Source organism: Dipodomys spectabilis, unplaced genomic scaffold, assembly GCF_019054845.1.
Source record: "Dipodomys spectabilis isolate Male_0828 unplaced genomic scaffold, ASM1905484v1 ptg000106l, whole genome shotgun sequence".
In the NCBI taxonomy this organism is placed as follows: domain Eukaryota; kingdom Metazoa; phylum Chordata; class Mammalia; order Rodentia; family Heteromyidae; genus Dipodomys; species Dipodomys spectabilis.
In genome coordinates, this window is record NW_024870783.1 from 146,599 (window position 1) to 164,141 (window position 17,543).

At 38.9% G+C, this 17,543-nt stretch overlaps 1 gene segment (V, D, J or C); it reads left to right on the forward strand.

Annotated features, from left to right (window-relative positions):
• The first annotated feature begins 1,532 nt into the window (after nucleotides 1-1,532).
• On the forward strand, nucleotides 1,533-2,604 carry LOC122114106. The segment is given in 2 exon segments: nucleotides 1,533-1,615; nucleotides 2,003-2,604. Coding segments are annotated over 2 exon segments (399 nt in total).
• The last annotated feature ends 14,939 nt before the right edge of the window (nucleotides 2,605-17,543 follow it).

A 17,543-nucleotide genomic window follows, 5' to 3' on the forward strand; every position in this document is an offset into this window, starting at 1 on the left:
TGGGTTTGTGAGGAAAGTATCACTTACTTCGTGACTATAACAATCCTGTGAAATTTGTGAAATTTATGTAATTACTTAATCACAATAAAAATTCCTATAATAAATTTTAATAGAAGAAACTTTTTGTGTAACCCATACGAAAATGTCACAAACAGTGGCCAATAGCAACAAATATGCATGTTCTTCAGGCTCTAGATGGGGTAAGTGGAATATGAATTCCTCTGTACAACTCTGAACCAGCATTCAGTTACTTAGTAGATTCTGATGAACCTTAAGAGAAGACTTAATCTTGAGTGTTTGTTATACTGAGACATGAACACAGCTCTTGCTGGGTCCTGCTATGAGGTGTGGAGTCCTGGCTGTGGCTGCCCACATGGAATGCAGGCAGGACAAAGAGGGTCTAATACAGAGTTAATAACTTTTCCAGGAGCAGAATCTGTAGAAAGATTAAAAATAGATGTTGAAATTGTCTGACTACCTAACTGAATGTAACTGTGTTCTTGTTCATACTGTCTTATAGAAGAGAGAGAGAAATATTAAGAATGCTGCTGTTAGTTTGAAGAGTTATGCTGAAGGAGTATAATCCCATATTTATTATGAAAATGACAGTGTAAAATTTAGTTTTCTCTGCCATTTTTCACTTTCATTTAGAAATATTATTAATTAAGGAGAATTTTTTCCTCTGGGTTATTTTGTTATGATATAAGTGATCATAAGGAACTTAATTTATTAGGCCCTATATGAAGAACCTTATTTTTTTTTTATCACTTGTAGGGATTGAACTCAGGACCTGGGCGCTGATCCTGAGCTCTTTTGCCCAAGGAAAACACTCTGCCACTTTCAGCCACAGCACCACTTCCAATTTCTGAATGATTAATTGGAGATAAGAGTCACAAGGGGAAATTTCATCCTGGACTGGCTTTGAACCATGTCCTCAGAACACAGCCTCAAGAGTAGCGAGGATTACAGACATAAGCCACCAGAGTTTGTCTTATGAAGAACATCTCTAACAGTTGTTGATAACTTGCTCATCAAAAGTTAACTTTGTTTCAGTGATGTCAGATTAACTCGAGTAGGTATTTGATTTCCTTACCTAGATCAGACCACTGTAGTATTGGATAGAAGTCCTGAGAAACAATGGCAAATGAAGTCTGTGCACAGTATCTTTCTCTAGAATAACTAGAAGAGGGCCAATCAAACTAACCCTTCACCAAGACTCCCCTGGACACACATTTCAATTGAATTGGGCCTCTAGTGTTTCAAGTTGCAGGGTCAAGTACACCACATCCTCCCTGCAGATCCAGGCATCAGGGGAGAGGGGTCCTTCTACCCACTGCTGGAGCCAGCCTGGTATTTGTGGGTCTTTCCTCCAAACACAGAAGAAATTTAAGTCACTTTCTTCACCAGAGAGATGCCCTTGCCCTCTTCTTTGTTCTTCTCACATTGCTGCACCGACCTGCTGATTTGCATAGTGCTCCCCAAGGAGAACTTTCCAGCCCTAGTTTGACATAAACGCTCATCTTGACCTTGACTTCACTGATCAAATCTCCTGGATTCTCAGCTAAAATGAGGCTCTGTTCTTGGGTTCTGGGTCTCCTAATGCTCTGGATGACTGGTAAGGGCAGAGGGAGATGAGGATGGAAAAGGGGGTTGAGGGTGAGCCCTCAGGGCCACTGCTTCTTGTTTGTATTCTGTTCATGGGTTAGATGCACAGAACTTGTCTTCTAGAATGAGGCAAGTGAAGTTAATTATATGAGAGTGATGAACGTTCTAGATGGAACCAGTTCCTGAGCTTTGGTGACAACTATGACAACTGTGCAGTGGGTAGTATACATGAGATCTAGAACCTCATTTATTATTTTGATATTTGTATATGTTTTGAAATATTGAATAGTTTTAGGATAGAAGGGAAACCATGAAAAGGATGGGGAATTAATATATAACCACAGAAAAAATTATTTACCACATATAACCTTGTACTTTTCATTTATATTAATTTCAGGGTCCAATGGCGATATTATAATGACTCAGACTCCACTCTCCCTGGCTGTCACCCTGGGAGAGACGGTCTCCCTCTCCTGCAGGTCAAGTCAGAGCCTCATAGATAGCGATGGAGATAGCCTTCTGTATTGGTTCCTTCAGAAGCCTGGCCAGTCTCCACAGCGATTGATCTATTGGGCTACCAACCGAGAATCTGGGGTCCCAGACAGATTCAGTGGCAGTGGGTCAGGCACAGATTTCACACTGCAAATCAGCAGGGTGGAGGCTGAGGATATTGGGGTTTATTACTGCATGCAAGATATACGTTTTCCTCCCACAGTGATACAGTCCTTAACAAAAACATCTCTGTAGGGCTTGGCCCAGCTGTCCTATTTCAAAGCTTGTCTGGAGAGCAGCATAGCAAATTCTCTGAACTGAAGCAGTAATCTGAGTTTGGAGGACTTGACAGAAGATGTCATACCAGAGAGCTTGTCCAAGTGGGATCTTGGATTACTTCAGCTTCCAGGGACTCCCAGAACCAGAATGTATAATGTTACTGCAAAAGTCAATTTATCACTTATTACCAAATGTGAAAGACAAAGACAAAATCATCTACCAGAAGCATGCCATTTCTATAGATTGGATAGAATTACAGAGTCAAATCCCATGCATAATGACTCAAGAAGCAGTAGTAGCTAGGAATTGAAGAATGAGTCACAAAGCTAGGCTTAAATGTGAGATGGATTTTTGAAATAGGAATGTTACTGAATATCACCAAATAAATAGAATATGTTGGTTACATACAAAAAAATTAATTATATGTCTCAGATATTAAAAGCTTTTTGCTTAATCAACTCATGATTCTGAAAGTCCCATTATTATCATTTTTTATTTGTGAAAATACCATACATAGGGGTTACAATTACATGAGCAAGGTAATGAGTACATTTCTTAACAAGCATTGTTGCCTCCTCCTTTGTTTCCCCTTACTATCCCTCCCCTCCCCTCTCCCCACCCCCACAACTGTTGTAAACTTTATTTTTCAACATAACGTCTTGTACATCTCATTGTTGCAATTGGTCCACCCATATCCCTATTTAAACAATTTGTTTTTTCCTTCCCCTCCCCAAATCATACCACCATCAAATACAGTGAAAACGGAGGTCTCCTTGGCACAGGTTTATTTTTATTTAACAAAGCTACAAATTGAAGTGTGACACTGCATAATGCTATGTTCCATGTCTGTTTCCTCTGGTCCTCCTCTTATGGAGGCCTTTTCTCACCTGACTCTTACAGGTTAGAAGATTATGATCTTCCCTTCCAAAAATCTACCATTAACTGGCAAACAAGCCCCACAATGAGCAAAGGCTTCCCCTGAGACTTGAGTATGTATTGGATTTTCTCTCAGAATATGCACAGACCACTCAGACATCCAAAGCAGACCCCTGCTATTTCCCTCAGCACAGGTATCATCTTAGGAAAGGACCATACTTACCAGTTTCTCTATTACATTTAAGTTCTCCTAATCCCTCTGTCACTGATAAATTGAAAATATCTCTACTTCCCCTGGTGGTAAAACATGAAATAGCCTCATAGCCACAGCTGTGCTGGGAGAAGTTCTATACTTACTGAGTCCCAAACAGAAAGAAAACATTTATAAAATTATCCACTGACTATATCATGAGCTTTACTAGGTAAGCATTTGAATATCTAAAAGAACCACAAACCACACAGAGAGTCGGTTTTAGTGCCAGGGGCAGACAATACTATTGAACAAATGCTATTTCTGGCAATGCGCCCTCTCTGCTCCTGCCAACACCACTCCATGAAGCAAGGCGATGTCAGGTGAGACAGGGCTTATCCATGTGTGTCCTGATTGACCTGAAACTCTCCATATTCCTTCCTGAGTCTCCCTGAGTGATTAGGATTACACATAGGCAGTGTCTGTGGTAGAAACAGTCTTTTCATCTCAAATAGCTTATATGTGTATTTCACAGGATGTCACTATCTATCAATGTTACACCTTACATCTTAAATAAGAATCCTACTTTTAAACAGAGCTTTGAAGGCATTTTAGGAAAAGAATAAACACAAAACACTTTGCCCTGGTTTGCATGGCAGCTAGCCTGTGAGACATCATTGACACAGCGACCCTGAGATTCCTGTGTGCAGATCAGCTTCTTACTCTATGCACACAACAGATCTTTTTTAAAATAAGCTTTTTTATTTTGAAAATACTGTACAGAGGGTTTACAATCATATGAGCAAGGTAATGAGTACGTTTCTTATCAAGCATTGTTGCCTCCTCCTTTGTTTTTCCCCTACCATCCCTGCCCTTCCATCTCCACAACTACCTTTCTCTCTCTCCTCCCTCACCCCACGCCTAAATTATAAAGTTCATTTTTTGACATGGCGTCATGTACATCTCATGGGTTAACCTGTATCCCAATTTGAACAATTTATTTTTACCCTTTAGCTCCCCAAATTATACTAACATCAAATACAGTCAAAACAGGGGTTATACCATGGGGAGGGTCATACAAACTACAAGAAAATTATGTGGTACATGTTAAATAGTTTAGAAACCATTGCAAGGAAGAAAAAAAAACACCTGTGTCCCTGTCGTGGGGTTCATTTCACTGACCTTTTCTGCTTGTCTCAGATATATACTAGTTATTGTAAATAAGGGAACCCATGGGAATTATGTTTCTTTGGGCCTGGCTTACTTCACTTAATATATATTTTTCTAAGTCTTCCCATTTACTAACAAATGGGGCAATAACATTCTTTCTGGTGGAGGCATAAAATTCCATTTTGTATATATACCACTTTTTCTTGATCCATTCATCTCGTGAGGGGCATCTGGGTTGGTTCTGTACCTTAGGTATGGTAAATATGGCTGTATTAAAAACATGTGCTGGTAGCTTTAGTATTGTCTACACAACAGATCTTTATGTTTATGATTTCTACCTGAACCCAGGGCATAACAGTATTATTAAACAAATAATTTTTTTAATTTAATTTTATTTTTTTATTGTGAAAATACTGTGCAGAGGGGTTACAATAACATGGGCAAGATAATGAGTACATTTCTTATCAAGCATTGTAGCCTCCTCCTTTGCTTCCCCTTCCCATCCATCCCCACATCCCCCCACCCTTATTACACAAATTGTGAAATGTTTGATCTCCACTCTCATATCCACTCTTCTTTCCTCCTGAAACATAGCCATTCCTAAAATGTCTTGGTCTCAAACCAAGGTGTCAGGACGTTGTGTGCACCAGGAGTGGATGTTTATCAAAAGACAGGTCCACCTTCAAAGTTCCTCTAATTAAATGCAGGTGAATAGAAAGGCATGAGTTTTACAGTTTCATCATAGCTTCCTTTGGCTTCAGAAGTATCATATTTCAGGCCTCAGATACATCATAACTGGGGTCGAAGTTCGTGAATCTCTCAAATCTAGATCCACATGCAGTTCATTTAGTGAAGGATGATGAAGAGAACTCTGACTTTGGCAGGGACTTTCCCTGTGTGTGAGCTTCTGACTATGAGGATCAGTGTTATTTTGTGTACCTGCAGCAGCTGAGACTCACAATGATGAGAGGTTGATTCACTGTCATGTAAATGTCCTGCTAGTTGCTCCCCAGATGTGTCATCTTGCACTAGGGTGGACAGTGTCCCCACATGCTGGTCCTGATGTAGGAGCCTTCCTCACTGTGCTCTGCCTTCACAGTCTGTGGTAGTTTTTCCTTGCTTCCCATGCTAGGGATGTCTTGTCCATTCCTTGTGGCTTCATTGCCTTGCTCACCCTTTACTGTGTTTCCTTTCATCAAATCTGAATCTGCTGGGACCACAAGTTCTAGAACAGTTACTAAAAAATGTTCTGAACTGGAAGAGATGATAGCATAAAACATGAAGGTTTATGAAGCAGGAGAGACTGAAGTAGATGTGAGTTCTTGGTTTAGGGAACATCTTATCTTTGAAGGGGGTGTTTTGGGGCTTTGGATAGGAGACAGGAATTTTACCTGAGAGATTTGGAGACTGCTAGCTCAGAAATTCATGAAGATCACCAAGCTACATATATAGCCATGTCTTTTAAATCTTTCCAACCCTGCTGATTTTCATGTGCCCTGAGCACAGCCCACTGCCCTGAGAACTTCTTCAGAGGCTGCTCACACCCTATGCAGGAGAAGGTTCCAGTGACCAAAGAGCTTGCACATGAAGGCCCCTGCTCAGATCCCAGAGGTCCTGCTGCTCTGGCTCCCAGGTAAGAAAGAACAATGCTGGGAATTGCTCATCTCATATTAACAGAGCAGCTTAAGTCTTCCTGGAAGTACTTGGATAATATAATTAATTAAATGACTAGTCTTTTTAATGTTTCCAATGTCATGTGCCCATTGTGATGTCCAGTTGACCCAGTCGCCATTCCTGCCTGCATCTCTGGGAGAGAGAGTCCACATCACTTGCAAAGCCAGTCAGGTCATTAGCAATTATTTACATTCTTACCAGCAGAGAGCAAGGATAGCTCCAAAGCTCCTGATCTATTTTGCACCTACTTGGCAATCTGGGGTCCCATGGAGGTTCAATGGAATGGATCTGGCACAGAGTTCACTCTCAACATGAGCAGCCTGCAGCCTGAAGATTTTGCCACTTACTACTGTCAGCAGGGTAATTATTTACCTACCCCTGTGACACCAGTCATAACAAAAACCTCCCAGGGAAGCAAAAGTGAGAGCCTGGGCTGCCCCAGATGCTTATCCTGGTGCTTGCAACTGCTGACAGAACATCTCACATACAGCCCCCTTTTTAAGGTCACTGGAAAGCATTGGGAGATAGGTTCTGGAGTCAATTGCATACCTTAACTGTCTGTCCTCCTGCTCACCCCAAGCAGCACACACCTGACACTGCCTCTTCTGTGACTTTCAAAGAATACTGCTCTTTACTCATGTATGTTCCAGTCTGTCCTAAAATTCTGCAGTCAGTCAATAATGAAGCCATTCTAGATATGTCAGGGTTTTTAAAGGCAAGGAAAAATACCTTGTGAAAAACATTTTAAAAACAATTGTTTGAAGAAATATCATCGTTAAAATTTATTTGAAATCAATTTTAGATTGCCATGGAATAATTTTATTTGAAGTACAATATGATGTAATAATAATGTAATAAAAAAATAATGTAATAAACAAGTGAGTTCAGTACCTTAAACATTTCAATTCCCTGTCAGGGAATTTTTTTTCAGCAAATGTATTTTTTTAAATACTGATATCAACTCTCATGTTAAAACATGCAACATTTTAATCTGGTTCTCAGAAAAATAATTTATTTTGATACTGAGTATCATATTATTGTTTTACATTGCCATGGTCTCAACTTTTGAAAGAAAAGTGGAAAAATATGTTTTTAAATAACTTCAGAAAATATCAAGAAAAAATTAACTAAAACTTTGTATCATGTTTTGGAAGGTTTGAACATATTTTTCTTCAGGTGCTTGATCTTAGAAGTGTTATTCAGAGGGCAGATATTCAAAGCACCCTTGGCTTCTGGCCTAGTTCACATAAATCCAAACTAAAGAATGGAAATAAATATACGAGAATAAATAAAATACATTTAAGACACTTGTGGAGTCATGTACTAGGTACAGCTACATAGTGACCCATATTATATGTATATTTTTCAGAGTAATCAGAAGTGACTTCCATTTATCATACAGACATTCTGAGAGTCATAAGTTCACATTTAGTAATTAACATGCACTCTTACACATGGAAATGTATATGGAAGGGAGGAGCTGGATTGGGAGGGATGGTTCAGAATGATGAAAGGTTGATAGGTAAAGATGAATTGTATTTATAATCTTGTAGGTTTAGTGGACATCATTTTATACAGCTATTGATAGATATTAAAAGTAGAATAAAGATAAGAGATGTGTATGGAGTTCTCACTTGTCCACACTCTCACCTCTGTCCAAGTTCCTTGCATATTGTGGATCGATAGGATTGAGTCCCTTCCACCTTCCAATCTTACATGTGATTAGAAGAGGTCTCATCTCATTCAGAATATAAACAGGAAAGCAGAGAGGGAGAGCAGTGATGGGAAATTTATTTCCTGAAGAGACTGTGGTGATGGGAGCCCACAGCTGATGACCCAGTGAAGTCACCGCCCAACTCTCAGAATATATCCAGGAGGGCATTGCCCAAGACCAGGTACACACATGCCTCTTCCTATTAGCAACTTGTAACCATAGCAAGAGTCTCCGTTCATGGAAAATGAGATGAAATATGTAAGGGGCCATTCTCAAATAGAAATATTTCTTGACAAAAGGAAGCAAACACAACTAAACATGTATGTAGTATTATTTTCTTTCCTACTCAGAATGTGTTCAGAATTCAGGATCATCAAAAGCATCCCTGAGAGCATGTTACAAATAGAATATTACAAAACCACTTCACACCTACTGAGTGTTAATCTTCCCTTCAGCAAGTTAACAACTAATCTCTGTATGGATTAGGAAGTATTTAGAAGAAGAAAAGTGTCATTGGTAGAGAGATGCTTTGAACTCCTCAATTAGCCTATTAAGAGCACTTCTATTTAAACCAAATTTCTCTCTCTCTCACACACACACATGTGTGCACTCAAACATGACACACCTGTGTCAGTCCTTTAACAAAGTAGCTGACATAAACTCTGAATAAAGAAGAGTTTGTTTAACTCATAATTTTAGATGCAGAACGTCCCTGATGCTGTATCTTCATCTCTCTTTACTCTGAAGACTCTCTTACATGTGGTACAATATATTGTGTTAATAAAGAGAGAACCAATTGTAATTTGAGCTGGCCAAGCTTATGGTTGTCTTCCTTTGATAGCAGGTGACTATTATGAGAACTGCTTCACTGCATGAGAGTACCTTTAACTCTTTGGTGAGCAGTGGTATAATCTCCAATCCAATAATATAATCACTTCCCACAAGTCACCTCTTCCGTTGGCCAGGTTCATCCATTGGGGCAGCAGTACAAACATCCTGCATGTGCTCTTCCTTCCTTCAGGTGAAGTAGAGACTAAAATCTCTGAGAAAAATAAATAGAGACTGGTTAAATTAGATTGGGACTGGAGACATTCAGAGATTTTATGTTAATATAAGATAATCAACATTACATATATATATATATATATATATATATATATATATATATATATATACCATTTCAAGTAGTTACACAAAGTGGTCTCACCTCAGTATGTCAATTTATAAGTACATTATATTTTGATCCTTTCACCCTTCCATTAATCTCCAGAGGAAACTTTAAGAAGTCCTTTGATCAATTTGCTGTACAAATACATTGTAGAAGAATGACAAGATAAAAACTGTTACATTGAATTCACACTTTCAAGTGCAATAATTTCTCCCATTATGTTAAAAGACCATTAGGGTACTTACTACTTATAAGAGAAAATTTTGTTATCCTTGTCAATTCTATACCCTACATCTTAATATGAAGATCCTGGCAAATAGAGGTGCTAGCATCCCTAAGAGATAACTTGGTAACTATGGTATGCCTCTTCATCTAGCTCAACTCTGTGCTTTTATTGGTCAAGTATTTTGAGAATCAGTGCTGCTAATGCTTGACACTGTGTCTTTCTCTAGACTAGATGAAGGAGGAATGAAGTACCCAGGTACAATGTCCATTCCTTTCCTAGAGTCTCTCCTGGACATAAAGCTGCATATCATTGGGCCTCTGATGCTGTTTTAGGGTAGTGGGGTGAAGTGCACCCTGTTTTTCCCTCAGTTCCAGATATTATAAATGGAGTCCTTCATTCCATGCTGCAGGCATCATGGATTTTATTGGTTGTCACCAAGTTTAGAACACATCTGCTGCTACTTTTCTCAGAAGAGCGAGCCTTACCTCCCCTTGACTCTTCTCACACTGTTGCCCCAACCTGGCTATTTGCATACTGCTTCCTAAGGAGGACCTTCCTTTCTAAGTCTGAGATAAAGGCTCAGCTCTGAACTTGTCTTGACCTGTCAAAACTCCTCATTTCATTCCTAAAAATGATATGGATATTTAAAAAACAATGGGGAAAAGGAAAAATTAAAAAATGCAAAATATAAGAATATATATAATATATTGTAATTCACTTATGAAAACATGTAAGGAATAGTTAGCATTCACTTTATCCATATTAGAGTAATATATGATGTATTACACAATAATATATAGCAATGTATAAGTAGAGAAATAAAAATTATATTTTAATAGGTAGTACAGATTTAACAAATATGATTAATTCACAGTTAACAAATAGGCATACTTATACATAATTGGTATATGTTTATATGGGTCAACTATAAAACATGTGCCTTAATTTATATATTAATTCTATGCATAGATACACATCTATATATGTATACAGATGTGTACAAATGGATGCATCTGTATGTGTATATAGATGTGTACATATGGACATATAAATGTCCAAATGTAGCTGCATAAACATGTAGCTAAAATACAGAGAGAGAGAGATTATCACAATTCCAATGAAACATAGTATATGATTTGCAGAGACTGTCTTAAAGAAAGACATGTAAGAACACACAGCATGTAGACTTTTGAGGAAACAAGTATATATGGCTCAATAATCTTTCTTTCTTTCTTTCTTTTTTTTTTGGTCCAGTCATGGAGCCTGAACTCTGGGCTTGGGTGCTGTCCCTCAGCAATTCTGCTCAAGGCTAGCACTCTACCACTTGAGCCACAGTGCCACTTCTGGCTTTTTTCTTTTTGCTTATGTGGTGCTGAGGAATCGAACCCAGGGCCTCATGCATGCAAGGCAAGCACTCTACCACTGAGCCACCTTCCCAGCCCTCAATAATCTTCTTTCTATACTCATATTTTCTTTGAAAGGTTCAAGGAAACAGAAAAAATTCTGATGATCTTTTATGATGGTTCTCTAGGTTGGATTGCTTGGAGATGAAAAAATATACTTCTGGACCTGGCTATGAGAGATTCTTTAGGGAGAATTGACTAAGAGATAAGACCCACACTATTATACACAGCCCCTTTCAAAGGACTGAATTTTAATCAAAAAAGATGTAGCCACCAAGTAGAACATATCCTCTGTTTCTTGCGTGCCATGTTGTAAGCTTCACTAAACTCTGCTCACATGGTAGACTAGACTTTATGATCTAAGAGTTGCAATCAAGTACTCTGCCCTTTATTTTGCTTTTACTGAGGTCTTAGCCACAACAAGGAAAAGCTAAGTAACACATCTTCATAACTTAGGCCCTAGCTTACTTTCTAACCAATGATGGAAGATGAATTAGGCACCAGAAGCATTTGGGGTCCCCAGCACTGAATTGAGAGAAATGACTATTTGTAGTGGTAATAATATGTTGAGGTAGATACACTTCAAAGTCAGAGTTTCAGTGTGGGAATGTATGTATTAGTGAAGCAAAGTCATTAAACATGAATCCATGAACTCATGGACTGGATTTATCCTCAGGAGTGTGAGATGTGGATGTAAACAGCACAAGAAAGCTGCAGGCCAGGAGGAGGATTCTGAGTACTCATGACTGGGTGCTATAATCTCAGAGCAGGAGAAAAGGGACAGCTCTTCTCTGCAAGAGATCACTGAATAGAGAATCCCAGTAGCCAGGGTTCAACCTACTGGCACCATCTTCAACTCCAATCTTGGAAAGGGTTCCAGAACTTCTGCCTTGACTTCTTAAAGTTTGTGAACAAATCCCTATCCTGAGATAAATCATCTTGTGCTGAGCACACTTCACAACTGTGACTAAGAACAGTGACAAATCTACAGGGAGAGCAACAGGGTCCTTTCCTTCCAATTAGAATACTTTCCCAGCAGACAGAGTCCAGAAAGCCAACATTAGCTATCTTGCAAGCCATCAGTACTCAAGCCACACAAGCACAAGGTGAGCCACTGGTTCTCCCCACCTGTACCATGTCATGCAACAAATAGTGATTAATTTTTCTGCACCACTTCAGCCCTCCACATGCAGTCAGTGATTAATATTTAGTAAAATACCAGGGTTTGGCATGGAGAGATTTGGGAATCTCTGTGCAGCTTTTGCTTCTTGTTTCTCTATCTTCACCTGTGTGGACTTACTAGCTCTTATTGGTCAAATTATCACTGGCAACACACACACACACACAAACACACACACACACACACACAGATATAGACAGAGATATATTCACACACCACGCGCATAAAACTCCCATCTTATCTGAATTTTATCCATAGAAAAGTTAAAAACACATCTCAAAATGTAATTTATATCTCTTCCTGAAAAAAGAATGCTGGGGTCCATTTAGCTTAGCATCATCTTAGATGGTCATATGTACATAGCTTTTTTTTAGCTTTTCTGCTTTTCTGATAAAAATATCCTAGATGTATCCTAATTATTGCAAATGAGGGAAACCTGAATCCTAAGATATGGACACAAGAGGTCTTTCTTTGTTGTTGTTTTTAATGTTCTATATGATTTTTTTCTTTTGTATGTTCTTCTCCCTATGGTATATACGCTGTTTTCACTGTACTGAATTTGTTACCCTGAATTTTGTATATACATTTGTCTAATTTGGGGAGGGGAAAGGGAATAACAAAACGCTGAACAAGGACACAGGATGACCCATTGCAACGATGATACCCACAAGACTCGATATTGGAAATGAACTTTACAACTTTGGGGGGGAGGTCTGAGGGAGGGAAGGGATAGTAGGAGAAAAACAAAGGAGGGAGTAACAATGCTTGACAAGAAATGTACTCATTACCTTACTCATGTAAATGTAACCCCTTTGTACAGCATTTTTACAATAAAGTCAAATTAAAATTTAATTAATAAAAAATTTTAAAAATCCTGGTTTTAAAACATTTAATGTTAGAATAATACCACTAGATGGCAGCGAAATCCCACAGTATATATTAAAAGAGCTATCTAGCTAAGTTTTCTATGGAAATCACAGAGTTTAGTGTTTTATCATCAACAAAGAGTCTCCAGGCTTGGGTACACTCAGAAGGAGCTGTCAGCAGGCTGAATTGTGGGGGAATGTCTTCTGTTTTTGGAATGTAGAGACTGGAAGCTTGGCTTTGCCTCTTTTTCCTGCCTTATGTATCAGCAAAGGCCACCTTTCAAGGATACGTGTCCTTGGAGAAGTCTGTAACAGTGAGTGAGGTGATGTGAGTTCCACGAGACTGTAGCAAGTCCTGTAGTGCTAGAGTCTTGAGGAGATGTGGCCCTGGATGGCTCTGTCTCTGTCTCTGTCACAGACATCAAAGTCCTTGTGAGGTCATTACAAGAAAGTGAACAGCCAGGAAGAGAGTCTAAAACAGATGACACTCTAGACTTCCCGGCTTCCAGAACTTTGATTTTATAACTATTCCATAAATTTGTCTACCAGCGCAAGATATCTGTGTTCACCATGGCATTGCAGGGAAACTAAGTCACCAAACCAGCTCTCCCTGAGCAGGATCAGCCTTAGGAATTGGCATGTAGTTTGGACATGTAGTTGCAGACTTGCTTCTCTTCTTCCTGCTTTTCCAGCTATGGTAAGGAAGCAGGACTCAGGCTCCATTCAAGAATGTTGCCTATCAGTTGAAGGTGTAGGCCTGCTTAGTTTATGGATCAGAATAAAAAAAAATCAACTAAATTGGATGCATTACTGGTATTGTTTGTAGATGTACATACACTTTTTCTTCTGTAAGCGACTGAGAAGATCCTTTTTATCCTAACATTGTTTTCTCTACATGGCCCTTCGCTCAGACTTTATCATGCCTCTCCTGACTTGTACATGACATACCTATATACTCTGGGGTGTCAGGGTTGTGCCATTACTTTGGATTCACATAGGAAAGAGAAGGTTATCTAGGTAAAATAAAAAAGCAGTATGTATGTATGCATTTGTGCATTTCATTTTTTATTTTTATTATAATAGTGTTCCTTGTAGAGATGTTTCATCTCCTTGGTTATGCTTATGTATTCTTACTTTTGAGGAAATACTTTCATAATTTCAGTTTTCCTCATTTAGTATAATGTTGAGAATAGTTTTGCTTCATATTTGGGGGGGGGGGGCTGAGGTAATTTTTTTCTATCCCTTGTCAATTGAGAGATAATTTATCAATCACTCTTCTCCAATTCATGGCAACATTTTACCTTATTATCTTTTTATATTTTCTGGTGCTTCTCTGTATCCAACTTGCCAAAAACAATGACCACTACGGAGCCTCTACAAGTGCACCACACCTGGGAAGAGCAGACCATCACCTGGTATGCACTTGAGAGCAAATGGCCAGCAGCACTGATCACCAATTTCACAATGTTCCAATCCTGAGAATGAAACCCTACCATGCCTGGTTGTTTGGCAAGGAAAGCTATACTTTGTCCTGTTTTGAGAAGCATAAATTCAAATCCTGGTATTCTACAAGGCTTATGTATCTACAAGAGGCCAGTGCGGGTGGCTCATGCCTGAAAAGCTACCTAAACAGAAGGCTGAGACCTGCTGATCCCAGTTCAAAGCCAGCCAAGGAAAGGAAAGTGCAAGAGACTCTTTCCTCCAGTTAACCAACAATTACAGAAATGCAGATGTGGCTCAGGTGGAAGAGTGCTGACCTTGAGTACAAAAGCTCAGGGCCATGGCCCAGACCCTGAGTTCAAGTCCCAAGACACACACACACACACACACACACACACACACACACACACACACACACATACATACACACACACACAAACACACACAAAGTTAAAAAAATGCATAAAAATTTAGTCATATATGAGTCTTCTTATGGTTGCTCATCCTTGGGGCGGGGGAAATAAAAGGGTTTCTTTTGATTTATATCATTTTGATTTATATCATTTCTTTTGATCTATATCATTTAGAACTCATATACATGATTGAAGTTACAACCTAATGGGAAATTACCTCTGTTAGTCATTTCCCCTTCCATGTGATTGGCATTTAATTTCTATTTGGAACTTTCTTTCAGTCCTGGTATCTCAAAAAGTATGCTCATTCTCTTTGCGTAAGCAAGCAGCAAAGGAATAAATGAAATAATTTACAAATAACATATTTATAAGATGATTTCTTTGTTGCTTTGTATGTCACTTCCCTATGGTGTAACCCATGTTTTCACTGTATTTGATGTTGGTATAATTTAGGAAGGAGAAGAGAAAAAAAAACCAAATTGTTTAAATAGGCATACATGTGGCCCCACTGCAATAATGAGATTTACAAGACGTTTTGTCAAAAAATGAAATTTGCAACTTTGGTGCTGAGGGGGAATAAGGTGGGTGGGTAGGATGGGGGGAAAGTGGAGGAGAAAGGAATGGATGGGAAGTGGAAACAAAGGAGGAGGCAACAATGCTTGACAAGAAATGTACTCATTTTTTTTCTTTCATGCATTTGTTTCTAACACATTTATAAGATTATCTCTTTGTTGCTTTGTATGTCCCTCCCCCACAGTATAAACCCTGCTTTCACTATATTTGATGTCAATATAACTTGTGGAGGAGATGGGGAAAAACCAGTTGTTTAAGGATACAGGTGGACCTGTTGCAACAATGAGAAGTACAAGTTGTCATGTCCAAAACGAGCTTTACAACGTCGGTGCGGGGGTAGGGGGGTGAGGGGAAAGGGAGGGAAGGAGAAGGATTGAGATTGGGGGGAAGGGGGAGGCTGGGAAGGGATGTGAAGGGTAAACAAAGGAGGAGGCTGCAATGCTTGGTAAGAAATGTACACATTTTCCTGCCCATGTAATTGTACCCCTCTGTACAGTATGTTCACAAATAAAATAAAATTAAAAAAAAAGAACTGTACTCATTACCTTGCTCATGTAATTGTACCCCTCTGTATGGTGTTTTTACAATAAAAACATATTTAAAAATAATATATACCACATATATGGTATATATGTGCACATTAGAAGGAAACTAGGAGGACGACAGAGAAACAGAGAGAAACAGGGGAAAACATACGACAGTGGGATCTATCAGCTGCACTGGACATTGATCAAAGTGAACTAAGCAACTCAATGGAAGCAATGGGAGGGAGGGAATGAGCAGCAAAGAGGGAACAGCTGACACTAAGCAAAAGGAAAGAAATGTATATATCACCCCATGTGGAAGAAATAATTGAGTTGTCAGAGCTCATAGAATTAACAAACTTTATGAACCATGATAAATATAATTTATCCCACACATTCTTGTGTTTGTGACTATAAGTATCACTTACTTTGTGACGGTAAGTATTACCATCCTGTGAAATTCATTTAATCACTTAATCACAATAAAAATTTGCTACAAAATAAGTTATTTTAATAGAAAAAATCTTTTTGTGTAACCCATAAGAAAATGTCACAAACAGTGGCCAATAGCAACAGATATGTATGTTCTTCAGGCTCTGGATGTTGTAAGTGGAATATTTAATCCTCTGTACAACTCTGAACCAGTTTTCAGTTTCTTAGTAGCTTATTATGAAGCTTTAGGGAAGACTTAAGCTTGAGTGTTTGTTATACTGAGACATGAACACAGCTCTTGCTGGGTCCTGCTATGAGGTGTGGAGTCCTGGCTGTAGCTGCCCACATGGAATGCAGGCAGGACAAGGAGGGTCTAATACAGAGTTAATAACTTTTCCAGGAGCAGGCTCTGTAGAAAGATTAAAAATAGATGTTGCAATAGTCTCACTAACTAACTGAAAATAACTGGCATTCTTGTCCATTCTGTCTTATAGAAGATAGAGAAATATTAAGAATGCTGTTGTTAGTCTGGTGAAGAGTTATGCTGAAGAAGTGTCATTCCATATTTACTGATTGTGAAATGGACTATGGAAACTTTAGTTTTCTCTGTCATTTTTCTCTTTCATTTAGAAATGTTATTAGTTCACCCTCTGTAAGGAGGATTTTATGCTTTGGGTTATTTTGTTTTGACACAAGTGATCATAAGAACTTAATTTATTAGGCCCTCTATGAAGGACCTTTTTTTTTTTTTATCACTTGTAGGGATTGAACTCAGGACCTGGGTGCTGATCTTGAGCTCTTTTGCCCAAAGCTAACACTCTACCACTTCCAGCCACAGCACCACCTCCAATTTCTGAATGATTAATTGGAGATAAGAGTCACAAAGGGAACTTTCAGCCTGGACTGGGTTTGAACCATGTGTTCAGAACTCAGCCTCCACAGACATGAGCTACCAGTGTCTGGCTTATAAAGAACATCTCTAACAGTTGTTGATAACTTGCTAATCATAAGTTAACTTTGTTTCAGTGATGTCAGATCAACTCAAGTATGTATTTGATTTCCTAACCTAGTTGTAACCACAGTGGTATTGGATAGAAGTGTTGAGAAACAATGGCAAATGAAGTCTGTGTACAGTATCTTTCTCTAGAATAACCAGAAGAGGGCCAATCAAATTGACCCTTCACCAACACTCTCCTGGACACACATTTCAATTGAATTGGGCCTCTAGTGTTTTAAGTTGACAGGGTCAAGTACACCACTTCCTCCCTGCAGATCTAGGCATCAGGGGAGAGGGGTCCTTTTACCCACTGCTGGAGCC